Genomic DNA, 12417 nt, shown 5'->3' on the forward strand with positions numbered 1-12417 from the left:
TTTGGAATTCGAGTGTGTGTTATTATACAAGTGGGTTTTGTTGGGAAGGTGGTATTAGTTGGGTATGTTGGTGAGCTGCATTTTCCTACTTCTTATTCTTGCAACAAAATGATTTCTATCTCTCAATTCCTGGAGTTGTCATGGACTTTCTACTTCTGAAAATATATGGGTGTGGTTGCTAAAGAGGTTGGTGTTGAGCGTTGAACCAGGAACCAGCAGACTACAGGTGTGTCACATACTCACATGCCGATGAGTCTAATAACGTCATTGACCAAGGAGGGGAACTTTTAGAACCTGGGTATATATACACCCTATATGCAGGAAAAAAATTAGCAATTTAATAAAAATTCTAAAAATTTTGAAAACATTTTTGAAATGGATTTGACCTTCCATTATACTTCTAAGAAAAAAATCACAAAAAGAAAATTATACTTCGACTTCTTTACAAGAAAGACAAATTTTTGGTCAAAATAGTGTGAATAGTGACCTATAATATCAAACAAACTTTTACTTTTTTGTCCAGAAGTCAATGCTAAAAAAAATTCGTCAAAATTTATATTCTAGTGCACAACAAAGTCAAGTTTAATCTAAAATACTTTGGAACTATTTTGACTTTTTAATTAATTATTAAAAAAAATCTCATATAGGATGCATATACAACCAGGGACCAAAGTGTACTTCACATTAACCACCTCTATGTTTTTGGTAGTGCGCTCTCTCTCTCTCTCTCTTAGAGATAGACAAGTATTTTTTCTAGAGCAGAGGCACTTGCCCGGCCGTACATTGAGACCCTTTTACAGATTACAAATATGTTGGTTCAGTTTCAAGAAAGAGGTAAAAAAAAAGTTTGAAACAAGACCAATAGGGATCATTTTTTCTTGAAACGAGGCAAATGACTTGCCATTTCGTTGATTAAAAAAAATTGCCTGATTAATTAACGAAACCAGGCTAAAACTTATACAACCCAGCCCAAAAATGAGCACCACCGGCCAACCTGGTCATATGCCAACAGCAGGCCACACGCGCCAACGAACGAAAGCTTTGACTTTGACGACAATCTACGTGAGGGAAATATGAAGGGCTTGCGCCGACCGAGTCCTCCGCAAACAACCACCGAGTACCGGTCATCGTCACCACCTAGACGCAAACCATCGTAGATATGACTCCACGGCAACCAAGCAATCACAGGAGAGCATATCGGATACGCCAGGCAGGCCGACTACCAGAGACCAACAGTGGTCAAGCATAGCAACGCAATGCTAGTGCACAAGGTAGATAGATGATCCCTCCGTAAAGAAATATAAGCTCTTATATTTCTTTATGTAAGGCGTAGATACTATCGCCTGCGATGGTTAGCTGACGCCTTTCAAGCCGATGATGTCATGTTGCAAAGCCCTCTGAAGATCACCGCAACGAGATCGAGTGTTGGCGATGAGCCGATCCAGTTGCGTTCGGTCCTGCACTCTCGTCACAAGGTTCCATATGTGTAAGAACACCATCATTTTGTAATCAAGTTAACCGGGTATTTGAACTTTTCCTCTCAATTAGTGTTTTATTAGGAACATTCTATAACGATTCAAGCTAAGGCCGCAAAACAAACCCTGCGAAAGGTAATATCACTTATGGAGTTTAAACTTGACATTAGTATTTACTTTAGTGCCTAAATTTAAAAAAACGTCGAAATGGTTTTAGAACTTGGCAGGAGCATGCGAATACGGTGCTAATCCAATCTGAATATGTATAATGGGGTTGTTAACTAGTGGGCCTCACATATCAGAACAAAGTGAAAACAACCGTAAAGCTCTAGGACTTGAACTTGCGACGTGTACCTAGCAAAGGCCTGTCCGAGCCACTTCACTATACAATTTTTCATAATCAATTATGATAACACACCTAATGTCTTCTGTAGCAACACATTCGTGGTATCTAAATGGGCTGTCGTAAGTGCAGCCTATTTGGCACGTGTTATATTTTACTTAGACATTTGTACTAATATCACATCAAATAGATTTTGAGTTTCTACGCGTTATAAATATTGTACGTCCTAATAAACTAACTTTTAAAAATATGTTCATGTAATTTTAAAAAAGATTCACCTATTTGCATGTGGATTATATATAAAACATTTAATAAATAGAAATATATTAATAGTTTAACAAATGTACACAAATTATACCTTGTGGCTTATATTTAAATTGCATAAAATTATGGATACCGACATGTTTATTGATATTCACTTGTGATAACTTTAAGACATGGCATATTATTAGCTTCTATATAACTTAAATATTACATGTATATATTTTTAAAACCAATAAATATAAAGTATTTTTGAGTATTTATAAATTACACAAAATCCTCAATGACACATTTATTAATTGTAAAAAATTCGAATATAATTATTCAAATTTTTATGTAATTAAAATAATAATAATTATTAATTTTAATTTGAAAAAATTTGTATGATTCTAAATTATACAAACATTTTTTAATCAAAAACAATATTTTATTTATATGATTTAAAAAAATAAGGCATCAATACTGTTTAAAATTACTTGAACATTTTACTAAATAATTAATTTTTGAATTTATAATAGTTATAAGACACGAATGTTTGAACTTTATTTTTGTTACTGTCATTATTAAAATTTACTACCTACTTTTTACAAATACTACGAAAAGCTAAGAATTGCAACATGGGCCACAAACACAGCAGCCTATTTAAACAACATGATTACCTCAAATAAAAAAACAAGCGTGTTCCTTCCTTTAAAATATAGAAAATCATTATCCTATGTTGACATTAAAATATGGTTGATGTATTGGTTGTCGTCGGCGTTAGCTAGCCTAAGCTTGTATGTTCGATTCGTTGCAGGGACAATTTTTATCGTTACGATGATTCGTTGCGTTAGCCAGCCTAGGCTTGTCAGCGCATTATATGTATGCGGATTGAATTAGCATCATATTTGTACGCTCGTGTCAAGTTTTAGAAGTAGTTCGACTATTTTTCAGTTTATTAGGCATTAAAGTAAATATTAATGACAAGTTTAAGCACCACTGATGATATTACGTACGTGCGAACCTACTATTCGCACGGGGTTGCAGGAGCACCCCATAGCATCACGGATCATGCTCCAAGTAAAGTGTGCTGCGATGCATCTAAAGAAGATGTGGTGAGAATCCTTAATATGTTCGCACCATACATTTGTCATCACGAGCCCATGGGTTTAAGTACCTGGTCACCATTCTGAATCCTATCTCTTACCACATCTCAAAGAGAAACTTTAACTTTTAATGGGATCCACGCTTCCAAAAACCCCAAGAAGTCACATGGACCCCGACTTTTGCAAAGAGGACCCCACACAGAGAACATGAAACCCGATCGGGTCCAAAACAACTTCAGAACGGCACTGAACTCACCAACACCGGGGACGAGACCACTTGGTCCGTTGAGCCCTCCATATTGGACGCCATGGACACCAAACCGAAGCTACGCTGCCTCCCCTTTGGCAACATGGTCGGGAGGAAGAAAGGAGTCCGCCCGACGGGCATAGGAATCAGTGGCTCGTCGGCGAGGACCGGAGCCGTAGCCTCCCCATAACCATCGGTGATGATACGCATGTAGCCCAACAACATCTTTGTCTCTCCACAGCTCTGACGAGCCAGAGAACCTCCCGCAAGTGAGGGAACGACACCAACCTCATCGGAAGCTAGGATCCGACGAGGCAAACCCGCCACGGTACAAACGAAACAAGGATCCTCCACTTCTTCATCCGCCACCTTAACGGCACAAAGGAAACGGGAGGCCCTTCGCATGTCTCGTCTCGGCGCCTTAGCGAGCTTATTTAGAAGGGCTTTGCCACATCTGTCTCCTCCTCCATTCCTCCAACATGGAGGACCAACAGGAAATGATGACGACATCCATTGAAGGCCGCTCCTGAGCTCCAATGGAGATACCCTTACGGCATGACGCCAGACTAGCACAGGGCTAAACACCACCAAAGTCGAGCTAATCCTAAAACTACTATACACATAAGAGCACCAGACTCCTCCGCCATCTCCACTCCAGCCAGCAACGCCGGTGGTGCGGATCCGGGATCAGGCCATGCCCGAGCTCAAGTGATAGATTCTCAAGGAGAAGAGAGGAGAAGGGTCGAGAGAAAGGAGAAGAGTCTAGGAAATGGAAGTTGCGAGCCCTCAGTGGTTGGAGAACTCCACATATGGTTCTAACTTTCACGTGACCGGGTCCATGTTAGACATGATATTGACCTGATTGAGCTCACTACACAACCACTTCCTCCTAAAGCATCATGCCCAACGGTTATCCACCCACATGTCAGTAACCATAGTATTGGATTTCTCCAAAATGGCAAAATAGCCATTGTTAATTCAATGGCGGTATAATTTATGGATTGGCCATCCATCCTCCTCGTCTTGAACATGGTTTCAGTCTGTTGCAACTTTATTGTTGCTAGCGTTTGTTTTTTATTTTATTATTTTGTGTGTGTGTGTGTGTGTGTTTGTGTTGCATATGTCTACCATAATCATGCAAAGGACTGGTCAGGGTCGGGCCTAAGCCATGGCTAGGAATGAGGTTGCCTAGGGGCCACCCCGAGCAAGGGGACATACTTTGCACATCACGTGACCGGGTCCATGTTAGACGTGATATTGACCTAACTGAGTTCACTACACAGCCACTGTCGCTCCTCATGTTCCACTGCACCAAGAGTCCTCCTAAAGCATCATGCCAAACGGTTGTCCACCCACATCTCAGCAACCTTAGTATTGGGTTTCTTCGAATGTCAAAATAGCCATAGTTACTTCGGTGGTGGTATAATTTATGAATAGGCCATCCATCCTCCTCGTCTTGAACATGGTTTCAGTCTATAGCAACTTTGTTATTGCTAGTGTTTGTTTTAATTTTATTATTATGTGTATGAGTTTGTGTTGCATATGTCCACCATAATCATGCAAGGTCAGGGTCGGGCCTAAGCCATGGATAGGAATGAGGTTGACTAGGGTCCACCCCGATCAAGGGCACATACTTTGCACATATATATGACATAGAAAGGAAAAAAAAGTGAGGAAGGGTAGCACGCCCGAGCCCATTACATATGGAGGAGCTAGTAACACGCAATATGAACTCACAATCACTTCATTATCTGCGAGATAGTGCCGCCGATTCATTTTTCTCCCCGTCCAATCTTATATATCTAAATAGCTTGACACACTAATGTATTTCTCTTAACATGCATGCATGTTAACTAAGCATTTAACATACGTGAGAAAAAGGCTCACTGCAACGTACAACCATACATTTCAAAAAGTTCACCTCAACATGAAAACATAAATGAGAATCTCCATTCTATTATGATATTCATATTTAAAAATATTTTACAACTAAAACTAATCAAACACAATAAAGCATATGTATTTTAATTTTTAGTTCCTATATTATTATGTATGTTTCATACAGCCAAATACCAATAAAATATATTGCAAAACATTGCAGCAACAATATGCGGGGTATCATCTAGTTAACTGAACCAAGTTCGAGGAGAAAAGGTCTAAAGAGATGCTAATGAATGACTTTTTAGTTGTATCACCCCCTTAATCTCTTCATTACACGATGAATTTCTTCTGTTTGAAGTATCCCCGAGGCTGCAATGTTGTAGCTGGCAGGGATCTCCTTGGCAGTCACGACGTCCTTACGATGCACAAAATTGGGTTGCTCGTTATGATGTTGACATCAACACCAATCCACACTGGGCCCATCTTTTTCTGTTGATTGATTTTTTTGTGATGATCCTTTTGCATGATTTTTTTCGTAAAAGTGATTGTTTCATGCTAACGATGATCGAGAATCACTATCACATGATGATCATATATTGCTTGGGTTTACCTTGTAGGATCCCTCTTATGTTCTTGCATGGAAGGTGATTGTTTTTTGTTCGAACTGCTATTTGTAGGTAAAGTATGCATGATTTGTTTGAAATTACCACCTTGTCATGAAGAACAAGTCATATGGACAATTTCAATGAACTTGTGTGGTTGCAGGGTGTATCCGCAACTAACGAGACATACGACATGGTCGTCGGGCCCATGCATTGTAGGTTATTCGCACTAGGGCATCTGATATGTGAGGGCCAACCCTGAGCGGGTGTTTACTCATAATGTTTTGTATCCTCTTAATACTACATTATAAGTTAATAAAGCGTCCTATTTAAAAAAACATAGCTATTAGGAAGTACTTCAGTGACATGATGGGTCATCCTAACATGCTACGTGTTGAACTGGTACTCCATATCTTTGACTTCTCTCTTGGGAAATCCAATTAGGGGACTCATATGAAGCTGTGAGGGCACATAGTTGGGCATGTGGTTCTGCTACCCTCTCATCTTGTTGTGCCCCATGGTGCCTTCCATGTTGAGTTTTGTGGTGTTGTGCATTCTTGACTCCATCCGATTGTGGTTGTCGACGTATTGTGGTGAGTTCGGTGTTCCAGGTATGGCATCGATTGATATTTGCCCTATGATGACGAAAGTGTCCAACCTTACTCCTTGTTCTAACATTTTTATGTTTGCATGGTAAATATCCCAATATATGTATCATGGCCAATAATTTTCTAAAAAGAGGGCAGCTCATGAGCATGGTCTTGTAACATTCTCCTTATTAAGAAATCCCCCCTCCTGTATGGGTGATAATTTAATTGTTTTTACACATTAACTATTATGATTCGTTGGTAACACACTTGCTGGGAACAAGTATTTGTAAATATTTGGAGTTGGCTATTTGAGTGCAGCTGGCTAATACTCGCAAGCATTCATGAAAGTTTGACACAAAGCATACTTTTACAACATGATGGATGTATCAAATATACCAATAGCCATACACAATCGTTTTTATGAACTACATGTAAATCTTAGTAGGACAAAGAGCCTATCACAGATTTAATTTCATTGGTGGCCTCGACGGCAATACCGGTTAAACCCCTCCTTGCTAACCTAGCACAGTAGATCATTTAACATGCCTTCACCATCATGCGCTCATAAATAACAGATCGTTTTGCTGTAAGATTTCATAATGGTTGCACCAAGAAAGTCGGACTCGAGAAATTAAAATAACAATGCAATACCTTGAGCCACACATTCACAGTGCTTTTGTATTTACTTCTGAAGACAATTACCTCATATGAAATTATATTCCTGCATTGAAATTTAACTATTCCGCCCTTGATCTTTGTAATCTTACTTTAAACCTAGCAAGATAATAAAAACACTAATACCGTGGCCTAGGAAAGAAACATTTGTTATGATTCTAGTGGTTGGGGTCCGTCGTTGCGGGACGCATGAGGTACGCACCATACCTTTATTTTAAAATTTGAAGATGTCATATCATGTGAACATCATGTTCATCTTAAAAAGAAAAAAAATCCTAAAAAAAAATTCTTTTAAAGGAAAGAATCTCACTTTTATTTTGAAAAAAACAGTAAAAAAACTGCGACCAACCAACATGCGCCACGCGGCATCGCTGGTTGGCTTTTGAAAAGAAACCTAAAAAAATTCAAAACCTTCCTCATCGCGGCCAACCAGCATGCTCCACTTGGTGTAGCTGGTTGGCCACCATTTTGGCCATGTTTAATATGTTTGATTTGTTTATGTCACGGTCCAACATATACTTACTTTTAGGGAAAAGATAACGTCTATACATGTGGGCGTTTTGTAGCTTGTCCACATGCGTGGATCTTTGTCCATGCATGTTTGCATAAATCTTAGTAATTTTTGTTAGTTTTTTTGTGCCACATAAAAGGGGTTGATGTGTGTGTATTTATCAGTTCGTCCACACTCATGTATCACGTACACAGACCTCGCAGCTGCCAACCCGACGTGTGGTGGAACTGGCGTCGCACCCACATGCCCGCACGCCTATCACTTGTCATGTCTTTTCAGTGTTACATGACAACTGAGTGGATCTGTCGTCGCGCGCCCAAACACGTAACAGTTGTCATGTCTTTTTCAGTATTACATGGCAACTGAATAGAACTGTCGTCGCGCGCCCACACGTTTGTCAGTTGCCATATCTTTCTAGTGTTACACGACAATGTTGTTGTCCAGATATGATGACTACAGTTAAGCAACCATGACAACTGTAATTGTTCAGACATGACAACTGCAGTTAAATAAACAGTTGTCGCGGAACGATGACAACTGTCAAGCAGGGGCACACGGGACCGCGCGCGACGTGACAGGTCGGACGTGCGGGCCGCGAGGAAGGAGGCCGGCCGTGTGAACATTAATTGTTTTACCCACACGTAGACATGCGGTTTATTTCTCTTATACACCATACGGAACGTGTGGCAAGACTTACTTAAAACTCACATGTGTGGGCAATATCAGGACCATACTTTTATGATTACTTTGTTGATTAAGCAACCAGTGCTAACATAAGTCACTGCCGATGTCACGGTCCAGCATATACTCATGTCATTTTGGATGTCGGTTTTACCCTTGACATGCTTGTTGCGGTTTGTTCACCAGCTTGTATAGGTTCGGCCATTTGGATTTTATATGAAAAGCTGACCGAAGGCTGTTTCGAGAAGTGCATTTTAGAGTCCCAATTTTAGTCATCTTTCAAAAGATTTGAGAAAACATTTTCGACAAATAATGTACTCCCTCTCGTAAATATAAGTCTTTTAAGCGATTTCATTAGATGTCTACATACGAAACAAAATAATTGAATGTACACTTTAAAATATGTCTATATACATCCGTATATAGTTCATTAGTGAAAACTCTAGAAAGACTTATATTTAAAAACGAAGGGAGTATGAAGCATGAACGTGGCAAATTAGCTAGGCTCCACATGATCAAAAGTAGTACAATTTTCTCAAATTTTAGAAAACCACAAGCATTGTCTTCCACTACTTTCACAAAAGCAAAAAGACAAAAAGAAAAAGAGCTGTCATGTGTCTCCGAGACAACACAAACTCCATGCAGTAAATTAACATGGCCGCAGGCCGGCGAGATGGGTGCGTACCATGTTTGGGTACTGCACCGCTCCAGAGCACGAGCGTGGCTTGCCAACCAATGAGTCCTTTCTGTCCCCGAGACGCAAAGAGAAACTTTTCTTGCTCATTTTTTCACTTTTTTTCAAAGAACAGCGACGTAGTACAACTAGATTCCATGGCGTCATGGCTGTCGTCGTAGCAAAGATCATCCAAAAAGAAAGTTCAAAGCTGCCCAAACACACCGATCAGCTGGCCTGGATGTCTTCTCCAACCTCGACGGAGCTCCGGCGAGCCGTCAACACGTCCATCAGCCGCCCAACGTCATCGTACGAAGACCCAACCTTCTCCACCGCCCTCCTTGCCTTCACGCCGAGGTCCTTGGCCTTCTTCTGGATGCCGTCGCTCTCCATCAACCTCTGGATGGACTCGGCGATTACCTCGCCGGCGATAACCTCGTGGGCCTCGACGCCCGACGCGTAGTCCTTGGCGCCGATGCTGACGCCGACCTTGAGAAGCTCCACCACGAGCTTCTCGTTGTTGAACTGGTCCGCGTACCGCGGCCACGTGACCATCGGCACGCCGGCGCTCACGGCCTCCAGCACCGAGTTCCAGCCGCAGTGCGTCACGAACCCGCCGAGGGCGGCGTGGCTCAGGATCAGCATCTGCGGTGCCCAGCCTCGTACCATGAAGCCGCGGTCGCCGCGCGCGATGAGCTCTGCGAAGCCTTCGGGCATCCATTCAGCAGAGTCTTGGCCTGCGGCGGCGCCGATCACCCACACGAAGTTCACGCCCGAGAGGTCAAGGGCGCGAGCGAGCTGGTGCAGCTCTGCCGGAGCGAACTTTGTCAGCGTGCCGAAGGACACGTACACCACTGAGCCGGCCGGCTTCGCGTCCAGCCACCGGAGGCAGCTGTCCGCGTCCGGCGAGGGGGCGTCGGTACCTCTCACGGCCATGTCCTTGCTGGCGAGCGCCACCGGTCCGACGAGCCACACGCGCCGGCCGAGGGTCTTTTGGAAGTGCTCGACGTAGTCCGGCTCGAGGTCGTGGAAGCTGTTGAACACCTCGCCGAAGCTCCTCTGGTCCGCGGCGTTCACGCCCTTGAAATACTCCCACTGCCACGCCATCTTTGCAGGGTCCATCATCTGGCTCCGCCTCAGCTCGACGCGGTGCGGCAGCCCCGGCAGCAAAACGAGGGCGTCGGGGTCGTCGGGGGCGTTCTCCAGCGGGTTGTGGCGCAGCATGCTGTCGCTGCAGGAGCGCGCGAACATGCTGCTGCCCAGAAACGCGATGCGCGGGACGCCGCGCTCCGCGGCGGCGTCGGCAGACCAGTCGAAGAAGCTGTCGGACACGACGGCGTCGATGCGGTGGTCAGCCAGGAACCGGTCGAAGGGCTCCCGGAGCAGCTGGGCCGCGCGGAAGAACTTGTCGCGGTCGTCCTGGGACGCGAGGGCCGTGCCGTTCTCCACGCCTGGAGGGAGCCCGACGTCGGGGAAGGGCACGACGGCGATGTCGATGGCCGGGGAGCCGGTGCCGGCGAAGGAGTCGTTGGCGCGGTGGACTGCGGAGCGGATGATGGCGGCGTTGACGGGCGTGGTGAGGATGGTGCACCGGACGCCGCGGCCGGCGAAGAGCGCGGCCATGTCGGCGATCGGGATGAGGTGGCCGGAGGCCAGGAACGGGAAGAAGAGGATGTGCAGCGGCTCGTCGTGGACAGCCATGGCTGGCGAGCTAGCCGCGTCCCGTGGCCAGCTGAGAATACTACGGCCGGCGTGGACGAGGGAGGAGATCGAGTACAAGTGCTTCGGTGGGATTAAAAAGAGGGCCGTGGGCAGGACTATTTATAAAATCTCAGAAGTTCGGGCTCTCGTTGTCTGATCGAACCACCCAGGAAGAAGTGGCTTCCGACTTGGTGATCGCCGTCTTCCAGAACAGAAGCTTTTGGAGTGACGTTCACGATTTTGGTACCTTGGCATCCAAGTGTTTGAACAGAAGCTGCATCACTTGTTCGATGGATCTTGTTAGAATATACTAGTAGTACAACGTTGACAAATGCACTCAATCTGAATGGGTCGGATGTATCATGATGATTAGAGTATTATCTTTTATAAATTAATTAGGCTGGTTGTAATGGAGAGTGTTATATGCATATGCTACTAGTGTATGGTATCACATCCGTAATACATGGTATCATATACTAATATTATAGAACAGTTCATTTATTGTTATACATCACACATAGTAGCACAATATTTAGGCTGCTCATAGTGGGGAGTAACATATAGTAGAATCATGCATATGTTACTATTGTATGATACTACATTCATAGTGCACACTCCCTTCGTCACGGTTTAGAAGGCACGCTTGAAAATCTCTGGGACCAAGGTAGTCATGGATTGATTGTGAGATGTAGCAGATGTAGATGCTAATGCGCCTAATCAACTGGGAAAATACTAGTACTAATGCGTGAGCAGCAAATTGGGACGGCGCATGCATGATTAGTACTAGTACTAATAAATAAGAATAATTGCTTTCGCGCATTAAAGCTTGTCTATTTTGGAAACACACGCAAGTTTAACTGTGCCTTCTAAACTGTGACAGATGGAGTAGTATCATAAACTAGTACTAGGTGTTCTCATTTATTGACATGCATGACACATAGTAGCATAGCATTTAACATGACACGGTATCTACCTATGTTACTATAACCCTCTCTCTCTTCTTTAATTAGTTGCCACATCATCATATTTGCTAGTTCCAAGACTATGTTACTAGCTATCATACCCCCGCTATGGTCAGTCTTAATATGATACGGTATCATAATATGACACTCAATCATCTCTTTCTTATTTAATTATATGTCACCTCATCAAATATGCCTAATTAGCATGCATGATACTAGTTATGATACTACCTTTAGGATCAGCCTTAGTCACTGTCATGGACTCTTTCTTTTTCGGCGGCACTGTAGGTTGGACTCAACGAAGGAAAAATCTACTCACTGTCGTGACAATATTTCCCAAGCAAAGATAACTGATGTGGAAAAAATATCCATCGAGATAATTCATTTTTAGACCGCAAAACATGTATAGCAATGTTCACTGTATTTTTGGCTTAAAAAGTGTTCGCTGTCATTGTCTTCAGAGATCGTCATCGAATGGAATTGTAATTGATTATACGCATCATTCAGTAAGCTTGGACAAATATATGTAGACAAACCATCTCAACGTAACTACAGACGTAAGCACCTTTTTTTTGTGAGGCCGGAAAACGCCACATGTTAGGAATCTTTTAGATGAAATACTTGCTCATAAAAAGTACTGCATTTTGTAGATTTGGGGTGTTTCCACATTTTTAGCACACTTCAAACAACAAACCAAATAAAGATTTGTAACGCAAATGTGTTCACAAAT

The 12417-nt window shown here is 43.0% G+C and overlaps 1 protein-coding gene across 1 annotated transcript; it reads right to left on the bottom strand.

Moving 5' to 3' along the window:
* Positions 1-9111: 9111 nt before the first annotated feature.
* Positions 9112-10873, bottom strand: LOC123452652 (anthocyanin 3'-O-beta-glucosyltransferase-like). The gene has a single exon (XM_045129353.1). It carries the CDS (start codon positions 10723-10725, stop codon positions 9253-9255), a length of 1473 nt encoding a protein of 490 aa, XP_044985288.1. The 5' UTR covers positions 10726-10873; the 3' UTR covers positions 9112-9252.
* Between the last annotated feature and the right edge of the window lie 1544 nt (positions 10874-12417).

The sequence above is a fragment of the Hordeum vulgare genome, chromosome 5H, assembly GCF_904849725.1.
Source record: "Hordeum vulgare subsp. vulgare chromosome 5H, MorexV3_pseudomolecules_assembly, whole genome shotgun sequence".
Lineage (NCBI taxonomy): Eukaryota > Viridiplantae > Streptophyta > Magnoliopsida > Poales > Poaceae > Hordeum > Hordeum vulgare.